This window comes from Myxocyprinus asiaticus, chromosome 3, assembly GCF_019703515.2.
Source record: "Myxocyprinus asiaticus isolate MX2 ecotype Aquarium Trade chromosome 3, UBuf_Myxa_2, whole genome shotgun sequence".
In the NCBI taxonomy this organism is placed as follows: Eukaryota; Metazoa; Chordata; class Actinopteri; order Cypriniformes; family Catostomidae; genus Myxocyprinus; species Myxocyprinus asiaticus.
Genome location: NC_059346.1, coordinates 1,773,238 through 1,789,263, shown reverse-complemented (window position 1 = coordinate 1,789,263; position 16,026 = coordinate 1,773,238). Strand labels below are relative to the sequence as shown.

Sequence of the window (16,026 nt, the reverse complement as noted above, 5' to 3'; positions counted from 1 at the left end):
TTTAAATTCTTATTACTGTAATGCTCGATCTCATTCTCTTCATAAAGGCAATACAACAAATACTACTGTGATCTATACATGCTTTACCAATTAAGTAATATAGCATTATTTTATGTGTGTGTGTATAACTGAAATCCGAAAGAGATTTTTGTATCACAGGGGCGTTGTGCGTAGTGGTCATGAAAACAATAGCTCAATCTTAATGGTCCTAAAAATAGGCTTCATTTTCGGACTGAAATATGTGTAAATATATGTAAAGATGTGTCTTGGAGATGAAATGAAGCCTGTCAAGAAAATGTCCAGATCTTATTTCACTCCAAAATCAAAAGAACTATTAATTATATTCTGCATTTAGAAAATGAAGCTTTTTTTTTTTTTAATTGTGACGATCATTTCATGATAGTTACACACATTTTACATATGAATTCTCATTACCGGAATATGAAAGTATTTATACATCATAGTAATACATTCTTGGTATTGCCTTTCATTTTTGCTGATTTAATTGTTATTTTTTAATCATTGTACAACAGCATTTATTTTACCGTAATACAGTTAAAAAAAAAAATACTGTGTTACGTTAATGAGAATCGCCATCGAAAACAATGGGAATTGTAAAAGTAAAACTTTCAGACGTTACAGTAATTATACAGTATATTATACAGTAATGAGAACTGGCGGGTAAAATGTGCATAAGTGTGTATATATATACACACACACACACGCATATATATATATACACACACACACACACACACACATATATATATATATATACACACACACACACACACACATATATATATATACACACACACACACACACACACACATATATATATATACACACACACACACACACACACACACACACACATATATATATATATATATACACACACACACACACACACACACACACATATATATATATATATACACACACACACACACACATATATATATATATATACACACACACACACACACACACACACACACACACACATATATATATATATATATATATATATACACACACACACACACATATATATATATATATATATATATATATATATATATAGTATATGTAAAGGTATGTGTGTATATATTAGGAGTGTCATAAAATATCGATATATGGATTATTGATCGGCACATTATTTTATCTATATATTTTTGAGGCATCGATATATTCAAATTAGCAGACATTAAAATTAGAATCCCATTTGGCATGCTTTCCAATTCACTCAGTTGGCCTCTGTTTAACAGTGTGGCGTAATAGCGTTGGGAGACACAAGGGGGCAATATACCATTTACTGAAGCCGATCGCGGTCCCGAACACACACACACACACACACACACACACAGGACGAGCTGAAGCCAGTTATGTTGCATTGAAGTGTGTTCCACTGAATTCGGAAAGTCCGAATTTCCAACTTCCTACAAGGAAAAGTGCAATGGAATGGCACTTGAAGTCGGAATTCCAACTGGGAAACTCGTAGGGAAATTTACAGCTTTCAACAAACATGTCGGCACTCAAAGTTCCTCCATTACATGATATTAAAACTTGTTTAACAAACACCTGCAGAAACAGGTGTATAAAACATGGTATATTATCCTCTCTTTTCATAATCGTACCTGTAGCACAAATTCTTGCGTTGCAGCATTGTTTATCAGTTGGGTTATTAGGAGACATCTCTGGTTACAGTCAAACACCTGTTAAGCTAACGGGAGCGTTGCAGATTTGTTTTGCCTTTATGGTCGGGGATCGGAGATGTAGGAATATCCCACATCCAACTTGAATGAAATGCAGCAACTAGAGTGAATAATCTTTGTCCTTTGATAATGATTTGGGTCAAATTTAATATAAAACTATGCGAGTTGCACTCCATGGCACTTCAGAATGTTGGCGCTGAGCACTGGCGGTGTGGTCGTACCTTTGTAGAAAATAAACAATTGTTTAGAATTTTACAACGTGCCATGTCATCCGCCAGACGTGTCCGTTGTGCGACCCCCTTTAATTAACCCTGCTGCTCAAACTTTACCAAAGTTGCGTTGAGAAGTACGTCTGAAGAGACAAAACACTTTTGTGCAACGAGAAGACCCATTTATATCTGAAAATAACATTTATATATATCGATAATCATCTTCGATAATCTTCTGATTATCGATGCGTGAAAAAGGCATCGATCCCAAGCCTAGTATTCAGAATATATACATACAAACATATTATAGTAACTATAATACATTTATACTATTTATTTGTATTGATTTGGGGTTAAATATGATGAGGACATTTTGTTGACAGATTTCTTGAGAATCGCCCATTGAAAGATTTGATGAAATTCACCCAACAATAAATATGTACTGAAAAGGAAATGTGCAAATGAAGACAAAAACAACAGATTCAAGGTTGGCCAGGTCAATGCAAACACAAAAACCATCATGTTACAGAGTGACTATGTCGTAAAGGGGATTTCATTGTGTTATACCATCACATTACACACACACACACACACAGGAGGGTGTCCCATTCCGATGCATCCACATGGCAACATTTCCAAGCGATACTCCGTGATCTGCGAGTCTCCTGTTATAAAAACAGCTACACACACACACAAACAGAGCCCTGTCTCATTCATCTTATAGCCGCGTGCATTGAAGAGCGAGCGCGAGACAGAACCGCTGCTTTAACCACAGCAGCAATATCTCACATTCAGCCTCAATGTTGCCTGGTGACAGTCGTCGTGGTGATACAGCCGTCTCCGCACCAATGGACCACCTGTGACTGGACGAGTAAAATCAGCATGTGTGTGTTTGTGTGTACTCACTCAGACTTGGCCAGTGCGCTCAGCGTCCTGCTAAAGCACCACCCTAGAAAGGGCAGGTCGTATCCCTGGAAGCCGGTGCGAGGGGGATCGCGCTGTGCGGCGGCCGCAGGGCGGGGGGGCCTCTCGGGCTCCTCGAAATTAGAGGTGTCATCCTCAGAACAGAGAGACGGAACAAACGGAGGGAGCACTGGACGAGACAAGAGGAGAAAATGTGTGAGAGAGAGATTGGTGAGCCTCGCATCAGAGAAAACAGAGAGAGAAAGAGAGAGAGAGATGGGGGGGCGAGGGTCTCTGTGATGAGACAGTAGCTCTTTTTTTAACTCGCTCAACCGCTCTCTCTCTTTCTCTCTCTCACTGCAGCAGTCTCGGGTAATCAGTGTGAGTCACAGCAAAAACCCAACAAACACACACACACAGAGTTGCATCTACACAAACAGCTGTATTTACACACTGTATATGCTGCTTGCTTTTGTTGATTCGCACACATTTGAAATGGATAGTTCACCCGTCTTACCCTCATGTTGTTACAAACCCATATGACACAAAAGGAGATGTTGGGCATAATATCAGACTCAGCCATTCACTTTCATTATATGGAAAAAGAGGTGCAATGAAAGTGGATGGTGACTGAGGCTGCACTGCAAGCAATCATTTTCTTGAGTATTTTTGTCTTATTTTCCAGTAAAAATATCTAAACGTTCTTAAAACAAGATAACTTTACTTGAGAAGCAAAATGACAACATACTACTTTTTTTTTTCTCTCGCTTTCAGAGAAATTTGGAACAAAGTTTTGGCCCATTTGGCAAATAGTTTGTTCTTGTTTTAAAACCAGAAAACCCACAAAATTTTGTTCCATTTCTCTAAACATGAGAATTAATATCTTATGCCATTCTGCTTCTCATGTCAATTTTGTTTCTGATAGTTCACCCAAAAATGTAAATTCAGTCATTGTTTACTCACCCCTGTGTTGTTATAACACTATATGACTTTCTTCCTTTTTCTGAACACAAAGGGAGAAATTGTGAAAAAGTGTTGTGCTCAGTGATGTCATAGAATGGCAGTTTATGGTGACCACCTCTTCAAGCTTCAAAAGAACACAAAAGTATAATTCAGAAGTCTAATAAATTATTCCATGAGACTCATGATTGTTATGAAAGCATACGATAAGATTTGGTGTGAAACAAACTGAAATCTAATGTATTATTTAGTGAGAATGTTCACTGACCGTTGATCTCCTGTGTGCGTTCATGATAGGACACGAGAGCAACAGTTCACGCAGCCCCCTCGTGACATTGGGGCGTTCAAGAGGAAACTCGTTTTATCTAAAAACAGCGATAGTGACAACAGAACACAACTGCACACAAAACAGAGAACAGAACTTACTAAACATGTCTGAAGAGTTTGTAGTCCAAGAATTGATGCATTTCTATGCCCAGCCTTATTTTATTTTATTTTTTAAGTTTTTGGACCGGTGCCAGTTCACAGTGGACGGAGTTACCTGCATGATGCCAAAAATAGAAAACAAGCGATCGGTAGAATGTACCGTCGCTCATCACGGCTGGTTAGGACAAAAACTCTGATTACCAAAGAAAATATATCTTTTATCGTGTGTCATTTGCCGTCAGGTTAGGACACGGAGTGACTGTCTGCCTGTCGCCGCTTCTTTGTTTCCATTTGATTCACGAGTACTCCATTAAAAAAAAAATAAGGCTGGGCATAGAAATGCATCAATTCTTGGACTATAAACTCTTCAGACATGTTTAGTAAGTTCTGTTCTCTGTTTTGTGTGCAGTTGTGTTCTGTTGTCACTATCGCCGTTTTTAGATAAAACGAGTTTTCGCTTGAACGCCCCTATGTCACGAGGGGGCTGCGTGAACTGTTGCTCTTGTGCCCTATCATGAACACACACAGGAGATCAACGGTCAGTGAACATTCTCACTAAATAATACATTAGATTTCAGTTTGTCTCTCATCAAATCTTATCGTATGCTTTCATGACAATCATGAGTCTCATGAATAATTTATTAGACTTCTGAATTATACTTTTGTGTTCTTTTGAAGCTTGAAGAGGTGGTCACCATAAACTGCCATTGTATGACATCACTGAGCACAACATTTATCCACAATTTCTCCCTTTGTGTTCAGAAACAGAAAGTAAGTCATAAAGGGTTATAACAACACAGGAGTGAGTAAACAATGACTGAATTTACATTTTTGGGTGAACTACTCCTTTAAGAATATTTAGGCATTTTAACCAGAAAATGAGACAAAATGATTTTTTGCAGTGTAACATTATGCCCAACATCACCATTTGTGTTCAACAGAAGAAAGAAAATGTTTCACATGGGTTTAAAACAACAATTCTGGATATTATTCCTCTACCACAAACACTTAATAAAACAATCTAACAAAATACACTCAAATCCAAACCAAAGATAATAACAGCTATTCCCAATATATCTTTTAGTTCATGTCTGTTAGCTTTAAGTGTACTCCTAACAATTATGAGTGCTCCATAACATTTCCAACAGTGTTTCTTGTCTGGAAAACAGAACACAAATATTGACATCATCTTGGACTACACACATTTGGGTTCTTTCTAGAATTTAAAGACTATTGGCTATTTAACCTCCTGAGACCCGAGTGTGACTGCTGTGTGAATTTTCCATTTTCCTTTTTTGATTTGTACCTAGTGGCACCTAATAAACAAGCAAAAAAAAAAAAAAAAAAAGATGTATAGAGCAAATAGTTTTCCTAATAATGTATGTCCTCATATGTGGACAGCGGGACTAAGTTGTGAAATATTAAATAACACTAAGTTATAGTTTTTTTCATCAAATAGTTTATGATGTTTCCAGGAGTGTTGATTATTCATGTTTTGATGTTACAGACATTACTTCAGAAATTAGCATAAATAATTCTGATTCAAAGTAATGTCCAGCATCATCCAATCACTGTCAACCATGTTAAAATAAAATGATACATTATAAATTCTGAATCTATGTACTGATTATCATTGTCACATGTCTGTCAAACATGTTGAGTGATCCAAACATCATCTGCAGCCTGAAACTGAACTTTTGATCAGATTTTAGGAGTGAATGCACTTAACTGCATAGAGAGCTATAGGATGCTCCCTTGCTCCCTATTTAGTGAATGACTTAACCTCCAGTGTGCTGTCTGTCTGCACTGGTCTCAGAACAGTTTGAAATGCACCTTATTTTCATCCTAACTCCATATAAAGCCTCTGAAAGACACATTTTACAGCTGTTGCATGAATACATTTATTCTCAATGTGATAATACACAGTAAATATAGGAATGCATTTACTAATGTTAATGAATAGAACCATATTGTACAGTGATAATAAAATAAAATATAACAAAATGTATGTTAAAATGAAGTGAAATGACCCACAGATGTGTTATTGTTGAAAGTTATTCAAAATAACATGTTTTTCTACTTCTGAGGGAATAATGTCCGAAAATCCACATATGTGAACATCATGTTTATCAGCGTGCTGACGAACAAAAAATGTATGCATTTTGTAAAGCGGCATATCAAATGAAACTAGAGACTCTCCTCTTTACAACCAAATTGGTTTCAATTAAACAACTTAAAGAGATTTCTTACCAGAGGCACTTTTGTTGGTGCTGCACCCGTAGAAGCGCTTCACGGAAATCAACGTCATGTTGTTGTGTCACGTGATGCGTTGCGCCAGAAGTTTAACTCTTAAATGACAGTCTAGAGTCTCATGAACAGTATTCAGTCAGTTTAAATTTATTTAAACGATGCGTTGCGGATAGCAAAGCCAAAATACAATGTCCACGCATATGGACGCGGGGTCACACGAGGTTAAAAAGGGGAACAATTCCTTCGATATGTTCCATCCCAACTTTTCAGTTTCAACAGGGAAAGAAAACTGCGCTCGTCAAGTGATTTCAAGGGTTTTTTTGTATTTATAGCAAATGCATGACAAAGTCCGATAACAAGAAATAACAGTAGTCAGTGCAACGTTTGGTGCAAAATGAAAATTTTAATTCAGTAATGTAATTTGCATTTGCCATTTCCTACCCTAGTTTTAACATTTGAATTAAAAACTCATTTGAATGCATTATGACTTGCAAAATGAAAACTGAATTACCCAAATAGAGTGATTGTTAAGGGATTGTGAAATTGTGGCGAAATGAATGTAATTTTCCTTAAATGCATTTACACTCACAATTAAGACAATCTGAAATTGCATTTTCATTAATGCCACTGGATGGATGTAGCAAAAGTCAATGTGGAATTGAAAATGCTTTCCAAGCTGATTGCATTTACATGATAATCACGTCCTCATCCACTTTATATGAATTTGAAAATGTATTCCGATGCCATTGCATTAACATGTTTACCTCATTACCTGTCAGTCATTGCATTAAGGCGGGGCCAGCATCTCGCCAACCAATACCAGGGGTTTTAAGTGTGACATACGACATCAGTGGCACTGGGCATGGTTTGTCACGAAGTCAAGGAGCATACACAATTTACATTTATAGAACTACATTTTAATTTTAAAACTGCTGTAATTAAACACCTAATTAAAACAATTGCATGTTTACTTTTTGAAAGCAATGCTGTCATTACTCACTGTTTGTTTATATGACAATATAGGTAAAGATGACACCCGCAACTGAATTTTTCATTGTAATAAATTATTTTTTACTTGAAAAAGAAAACAAAGTTGGAAGAATTTGGTGTCGGTTAATGTTAAGCATGTTTTTATGCATGTGGGGTGGAGGGTGTCAGGGCCCCCTGCTGCAAAAACGAAATCTTATAGGAATCACTGTCCTACAGTGTGTGTGTGTGTGTGTGTAATTTGTTTGATCTCATTACGGTTTGGCCGTGTGACTACTCAAGATCTTTTCTCAGTAGGAACACCTGCACACTCTTTAATCTGATTAATTCCACAGAATCGACTGGCATCCAGATTGTGTGTGTGCTGTGTATGTGTGTTAATGTATAGTTGATCTTTATGTTCCTGTAAGCACAGTTTGTTATCAAAAATGTGTTCCATGCAGTACATGCATGCAAAATTCCCAATTCCCAATGTAACAAAATATTATATTGTTCTTATTCATATCGAATACATCAATCAAACATTCACAGTGTAGGTTGGAAAAAGTATGTGAACCCCTAGGCTAATGATGTGAACAAAAGCTAATTAGTGTCAGGAGTTGGCAAACCTGGCATCTAATTAATGAAATGAGATTGGAGGTGTGGGTTAGTGCTACTTTGACTTATAAAAAGCACTCAAACATTTTGAGTTTGCTATTCACAAGAAGCATCTGCTGACGTGGACCATGCCTCACAAAAGAGATCTCAGAAGACCTACAATCAAGAATTGTTGCTTTGCATAAAGCTGGAAAGGGTTACAAAGTTATCTGGAATAGCTTAGATATTCATCTGTCCACAGTTAGACAAACTGTCTATAAATGGAGATGATTTAGTACTATAGGTACTCTCACTAGAAGTGGCCGTCCAGCCAAGATAACTCAAAGGGCACACCGCAGAATGCTCAATGAGGTTAAAAAGAGTCCTAGAGTGACAGATAAAGTCTTGAAGAAATCACTGGAACTGGTTAACATCTCTGTTTATGAGTCTACTATACGGAAAACATTAAACAGGCGTGGTGTTCATGGCAGGACACCATGAAGAAAATCCACTCTTTGGAGTGTCCCAGTCAGAGCCCAGACCTTAACCCAATAGAGATGCTGTGGAATGACCTCAAGAGAGCCGTTCACACCAGACATCCTAAGGATATGTCTGAGCTGAAGCAGTTCTGCAAGGAAGAATGATCCAGAATTCCTTCTGAACGTTGTGCAGGTCTAATCCGCAGATACCGGAAATGCTTGCTTGAGGTTCGACCAGTTATTAAATCCAAAACAAGTCAAAACAAGGAACAACCAGGGGGTGTATGTCAAATGTTCCATAATGTGAAGATGCACTGATGTCAGACTTATTTGTTATGAAAAATCTTAACTTTTGCTTAGCATCTATCAAGTTCAAATCAAAATGAGATGAAATACCTTTCATTTGTAAAGTATTTAACACACTGTATAATCCAATCATTTGCATTAGAACATAGTTATTTAATATATACACCATTTTCTGTGGAATTTCCAGCAACAATTAAAACCACTATATAAAATGACTCATACCATGACATAAGAGTTTGGCCATGGTGTCCACTTCAACCTAACACAATCCTAAAGTCTTAAAGTGGATATTGAAGTAGCTCTCAGCTTTGTGCCATAAGCTTAATTAACAAATTAATTCAGAGTCTTAGTGTTTAACTTAAAACCGCAAGTTCAATCTGCACAGCAATCTGTGCATGGAGACACATTACAGCACATGATAACAAATCCACACAGAAGAATTAATCACTTTAAAGGTTACAGAAATAGAAACAAGTCTGTTAACTAATCTGTAATTACAGATACATGGAGAAATTCCTGTAAAAAACATTGATAAAGCTTCTGACAGCAGTGAACTGCTTTATTGTGCTTGTTTGTAGAATAGTACAGTTACACTTTCTGAAGGTGGTGGTAGAGCGTCTTACCATGTCTCAGGTTGGTCCAATCAATGGAGGAGAAGAACGGATGAGAGCGTAAACCCTCGTATCCCAGACACTCCTGAGATCCACATAACAAACTCTGGAGCAGATCCACAAACTGAGCGCTGGCTTTCGGTTCCTCTGGGAACTTCAGATAACGCTGAGAACAAAACACAAACACAATTAAACCCAATTTGATTGTGTGTAGGGCTGGGTGATATTGGTAGGTAATTATATCTTGATATCTTTCAGCCTTTTGACAATATTTTAATTTACTTAGAAAAGGTTGATTTTTTTTATTTTTTATGAATGAGCCATAATTTCAATCAAGCAGCCATTGATACTGAGGTCGACCGATAGTGGATTTGGCTGAAACCGGTAACTAAGCTGATGGAAATAGCCGATAATCGATTAATCGCTGATAGTTTTTATAATTGACTTATTGAATGTTAAAACATTTTCTTAGTCTTTCCTTACTATGATAGGCATAAATGCAACAAGAGTCTAAAATTAATACAAACTCATTAAAGTTTATTGTATAAATGTTTATTGTGCAACCAAAATATCAATAATAACCAGAACAAAATAATAAGATTTGGTCCATAATGCACTTTTAACTATAAAAAAGTCTGAAATACACCAGGACTGTTATTTTGAAAGATCTGTGCTCCAGCTCACACAAACACATAAGGGAAACTAAACATACACTTTTACAATCATCTACAATGTATTACAATTAGTTTTGAAAGTCGATTAATCATATAATTTTTCTTAGTTAATTGCAATTAATCACACATTTTGAAAGTGCTGAAATTTGACTCTAAGCATACTTCTTAACCAGTCAAAATGCATTTATTTCCAACTTAGGAAAGAAAACAAAACAATATGCACCAATATAATGCTTTATTAATATTTTGCAAACAAAGCCTTCCACAGTATAAAGATAAAAAAATGCACTAAAACAGCACCACTTAAAGTAGCACTAAACATTCACCAAAGTCTAAGTGGGAGGTTGACTAATTGAAAGAACTCGTCCTCACATACCCCAAAAAACTAGAGGTCGACCGATAGTGGGTTTTGCCGATATGATAACTAAGGTGGGAAAACAGGCTGATAGCCGATTAATCTGCCAATAGTTTTTAAAATCCATAGTATGAACGAAAACTATGCAGAGAGATGGACACTTCAGAAGCAGATTTAAAACATTACCAGAGAAACACCAAGGTATGTAGTACTGTTTGCAGCCTGTTTCCTATTTGACATTTTTTGACTATGAAGTTTTACAACTTTTCTTTGTGCTGAAAAAATAAACTTCTGTCCAAGCTTCCTGCATTATGAAGAAGTTATGTACAAAAGAAACATAAAAGCCCATTAAAATAAATATGAAATCTGGAAAATAAATGTGATATTCATGAGAGGGCACATTGTTAAATAAAATATATTATACTGTAAAACCAAGCAGTTCCAACTGTAGAACCCTCCAGTGCCAGCCATAGAGGAATTAAATAAAATAAAAACTTTTAGAAACTATCGGAATAGATTTTTTCGATAGCCGATAGTTTAAAACGCAAATATTGGCGCTGATTAATCTGTAAAACCGATATATTGGTTGACCGCTACAAAAAACTATCAGCAACTATTGGCTTTGATTAATCTGTAAAACCGATATATCGGTTGACTTCTTCAAAAAACTATCAGCAACTATCGGCTTTGATTAAGCTGTAAAACCGATATATCGGTTGATTTCTACAAAAAACTATCAGCAACTATCGGCTTTGATTAATCTGTAAAACCGATATATCGGTTGACTTCTACAAAAAAACTATCAGCAACTATTGGCTTTGATTAATCTGTAAAACCGATATATCGGTTGACTTCTTCAAAAAACTATCAGCAACTATCGGCTTTGATTAAGCTGTAAAACCGATATATCGGTTGATTTCTACAAAAAACTATCAGCAACTATCGGCTTTGATTAAGCTGTAAAACCGATAAATCGGTTGACTTCTACAAAAAACTATCAGCAACTATCGGCTTTGATTAAGCTGTAAAACCGATATATCGGTTGACTTCTACAAAAAACTATCAGCAACTATCGGCTTTGATTAAGCTGTAAAACCGATATATCGGTTGACTTCTACAAAAAACTATCAGCAACTATCGGCTTTGGTTTTTGCCGATAACCGATAGTGCCAAAACTATCACCGCCGATATATCATAAAACTGGTATACTGGCCGACTTCTAATTCAATTTAATGTAAGAACTTCTAGAATTAAAGTTTTTTTTTTTTTTTTTAAATCAAGGCATGTTTACCAGAACGTTTTTCACTCACACATGGAGGAATTAATCATTTTCATACATATAAATATATATATATATGCACCAATTTAACAATATATTGTAATAGACTACAATTGTAACCTACATATATTTGCACTAAAACATTTTAAAGCAGTCAAATGCCAGACAGAAATTTCTGTGAACATTTTTGAGTTGGTGATGCAAATGAATTGTTGAAATGGTTTTGAACTGCTTCATTGAAACGCAGGTAAAAAAAAAAAAAAAAGATGGGCAGAAATGAATCAAACTTCCCAACTCAATCTTGATTTCAACAGTACAACAAGATTCTTTCATTGGTTCTGTGATGAAACTACAGTGCATACATAATGTATGTTGCCTAAGGAATCAGTAGAGAGAAATAAAAGTGATTCAAGGTCTATTTTCAAAATGGAATGACCCTTCATAAATGCCGTAACATCAACAGAAACTTCCATTCTCACCTGAAAGTTCATGATGTTGTTGATGGTTTTTGCTGAGGTGCCATCAGTGAAGGGTGACTTCATGTAGATCATTTCATAAGCAATGACGCCCAGAGACCACCAGTCACTCTCAGGACCGTAGCTGCAAGCCGTTCCTTCGTTCAATGCGGACAGAGTGCCCACTGGGAGTTTGGAGCACGACACCTGCACAACATTAGGACTATGCAATTCAGTTAATCCTCATCAAAAACCTACATCAATGTTTAAAGACAACATGGAATGGCATTGCAACTAGGGATACACTAATATGAAACTTGTTGGCCGATACTGATTTTAACAAAATAACAAAGGAGGTACACATTTTTTTTTTTTTTACTGTTTTTGCAATAAATAATTTCCATTGAACACTGGATCTGTTGAACACTGTTTAAGAGAGCCACAATGAAAGACAAATAGAAAATAAAAAGATTAAAAAAATTACTAAATATGATAACATGAGGATTGAGGTTATTTTGCACATTTGTGCACTTCTGTTTTTGCAGTTCAAATGTAACTCACATTTTACATGTATGTGCTGTATATGATAGAATATTACAAATTAAGCATATGTTGAGCAGTTCCACGGAAATGTTAACCACATCATGGAAAAACGAAAAAAAAAAAAATGTTCACCAAATGAACAAAACCCCTTTTAAATTCTGTATTATAGTGGTATAATGGACAATAGATAACACCATTCAGACCGCTAGAGGGCGCCGCTTGCTCGCACAGTGTTGACTGAAGAAACACAGCATTTTAAGGTTTAGTAATAGCGCAAGGCCATCTTGCGATTTCAATCTTAATTCAATCAATCATGCAGCATTAATGGATATCATACCGATGTCTCAGAAGTCAAAGTCTGCAGTTTCAAAGTGTTTCAGATGTTTTCCATCAATCATGTAGCCTATAGGTAAGTGTCGTTTTCACAACTGTCACGTCCGTTTATGGCAGTTTTTCCACATTAACGTGAGAACAAGAAAGAATAAAAATTAAATATTACATGTTCTTAGGAGTGCCAACCCTTCTACATATTGTAGCTATTATTATTTCTGGATTGCGCATGTGCATTCACAGAGTATTAACATTCTGTGTTTCTAATTTTACTAAATAAATCAACCATCTGCGTTTCATATCTGCGTTTTCATGCTAATAACAATATACTGATGGTTTAAATTGTGTCTATAATTGTGCATCCTTAGGGGCATGGGTAGCTCAGTGAGTATTGACGCTGACTACCACCCCTGGGGTCTCCTAAGCAACCAAATTGGCCCGGTTGCTAGGGAGGGTAGAGTCACATGGGGTAACCTCTTCGTGGTCGCTATAATGTGGTTCTTGCTCTCGGTGGGGCGAGTGGTGAGTTGTGCGTGGATGCCGCGGAGAATAGCATGAGCCTCCACATGCGCTATGTCTCCGCGGTAACGCGCTCAACAAGCCACGTGATAAGATGCGCAGATTGACGGTCTCAGACGTGGAGGCAACTGAGATTCGTCCTCCGCCACCCGGATTGAGGCGAGTCACTACGCCACCACGAGGACTTAGAGAACATTGGGAATTGGGCATTCCAAATTGGGGAGAAAAGTAATAAAATAATAATAATTGTGCATCCCTAATTGCAACCAATTTGCAGACATTTCAATCAATAGCAAATAATGGTTGAACATTAACTAGCTTTCTTGCAAAGATCAGCGATTCATCTCTGAATAACGTAACATTCCAATGACAAAATCACACTCGTTACCGTTCTGTTAGCGTTCAGTCTGGCAGCTGACCCAAAATCCGCCAGTTTAATGTGACCCGTGCGGTCGATCAGAACATTCTCCGGTTTAATGTCTCTGCAGAAACAAGATTGAATTAAAACCATCAGTAAACTCACTGGGGAGAAAACATAATCGTTCTTACGTTTGAAAACTCAGTTTTTAGTTTCATAATGTCACTGTTTTGTAAAGTATGTTCACGGAGAGCGTTTTCAAGTCTCCGGATTTCAGTGCCGTTCCAGTGAGGATGAGAGGTGTAAACGTAAAGGAATCGATGCTTTTTCAAACAAAAGCAGATTCGTGTAGACATGGCCTTATTTGTAAAAGATTTGAATTTACTTTAACATTCTAGTACACATCAAAATCTCTCTGTACAAAGTTTGCATTAATGTCTATTAAGATTGAATGAGAACTCTTGTACCTGTGAACGTATCCCATCTGATGTACGGTGTGAATGGCCTGTACGAGCTCTGCGAGATAAAACTGAGCCATAGACTCATCAAACTGATCTTCATATCTGTTCATCAAGGTCATGAGATCACCGCCAGGCATATACTCCATGACCTGTTTAAAATAAACACAAACAGATTTTTCATATTTCATCTCATGCATGCTCTTCACAGACACTTTTGTCCACTTGGCTAACAATTGAACAAACTTTATTAGGGACAAAAACAGTGGGAAAGTCGTCATTTTTTAAAAATTCATAGAAATCATGTTCACACAATAACGACTGAAATGGTTTCTGTTTATAAGTACCAACAATAAATAATGAAGGCCTGGTGAACATTTTTCAAGTCAATTTTAATGAGACCAGGCGCGGCTCGTCTATATGGGCAGGTAGGGCAGAGTCGCCTAAATATTCATCCACTTGAAAACATAGATCCATACTATAAACTGCCAATAATGTCATCTGTTTGCCTGTAAATGTGCTCAGAATGCTGGCATATGTATTGAAAAGCAGGCCTAGTATAAGTTTTATCCTGTTTTTAAGTCGTAAAGTAGCTGAAAGCGTCTCAATACAAGCATGTGGAGCAGAGAGTCTGCTGCTCTCCTGAACTCCACAGCGCCCCTCTGTGTATCCAATGGAAATCTGTGGTCAAATATGGTACTGCAACGAGCCCTCATTGAGACCCATTGAGACAGAAATTAATCTGCCCATAAACGTAGTGCCAAACCAAAGGTAACTTTAGTATTATTATGATTGCGAACATGGCGAGCACTATCAATAAATGTGTGTGTAACAGCGTGTCGTTTCTATTGCAAATTCAAGACCATCAAACAGCTTGAAAAGCCAGACATAAAAAATAGTTTATCAATCAAAAGATAAGGGTAGGTGATAAAACATTGTATGTTTTGTATGATGACAAACTGTATGTCAGAAAGCCTTGGCCCTTGAAACTTTCTGTGATTTAAAACATTATTATCATTATAAATAATTTCGTTTTTTAGTACTGTGGAAACGTATAAATGGCATGTAGATAGTTCTGTTTCTTTCCCTCTCCTCTCTGGGGTTGTTCAACAACAATTAACATTATAAAATAACATTCTGATTTAGATTTTGATCTGCAACAAGTCATCATTTTAAGATCAATCTTATTTAGAATATAAGAATCAACATTATGTTCTTAGGGTGCCGCCTTGTGGTGGAATAATGCAAGTACACCACATATTGTGTCGCTGCGTTTGTGATTGGATAATGAGTTGAATGAGTTTAATAATGTAAAAATAAATAAATAAATAAAAACCTTGATCTGCCACACAAGCCGCTACTGAATGAGACCTTCATATAACAAAAAGTTCAAATCTGTTTGTTTTAATTAAAAATCAACAACTGGGACATGAAAGTGCCCGAAGTTGAAGAAAACCCCATATATTTCATAAAACCGCTGCTTACATGGAGAGATTTTTCAGCAAGTCACTAACATGGAGTCCAATTCTTTGAGTAAGTCAACTGCTTGAGACGAAGTCAAATTTTGAGTCCAGGATTTTCATCTCTGATTCTTTTATTTCTTTCTTCCATTTTCTCCCCAATTTGGAA

The 16,026-nt window shown here is 36.6% G+C and overlaps 1 protein-coding gene across 3 annotated transcripts in view; it reads right to left on the bottom strand.

Moving 5' to 3' along the window:
- Positions 1-16,026, bottom strand: part of LOC127423095 (citron rho-interacting kinase-like) — a 138,360-nt gene that overhangs the window by 106,187 nt on the left and 16,147 nt on the right. For all 3 annotated transcript variants that reach the window (XM_051667143.1, XM_051667150.1, XM_051667159.1), the window contains exons 6-10: positions 14,407-14,549; positions 13,970-14,063; positions 12,214-12,396; positions 9,439-9,592; positions 2,835-3,021 (exon numbers count right to left, since the gene is read on the bottom strand). In XM_051667143.1, the coding sequence (XP_051523103.1) occupies positions 2,835-3,021; positions 9,439-9,592; positions 12,214-12,396; positions 13,970-14,063; positions 14,407-14,549 (761 nt within the window). The remainder of the gene's footprint in view (positions 1-2,834; positions 3,022-9,438; positions 9,593-12,213; positions 12,397-13,969; positions 14,064-14,406; positions 14,550-16,026) is intronic.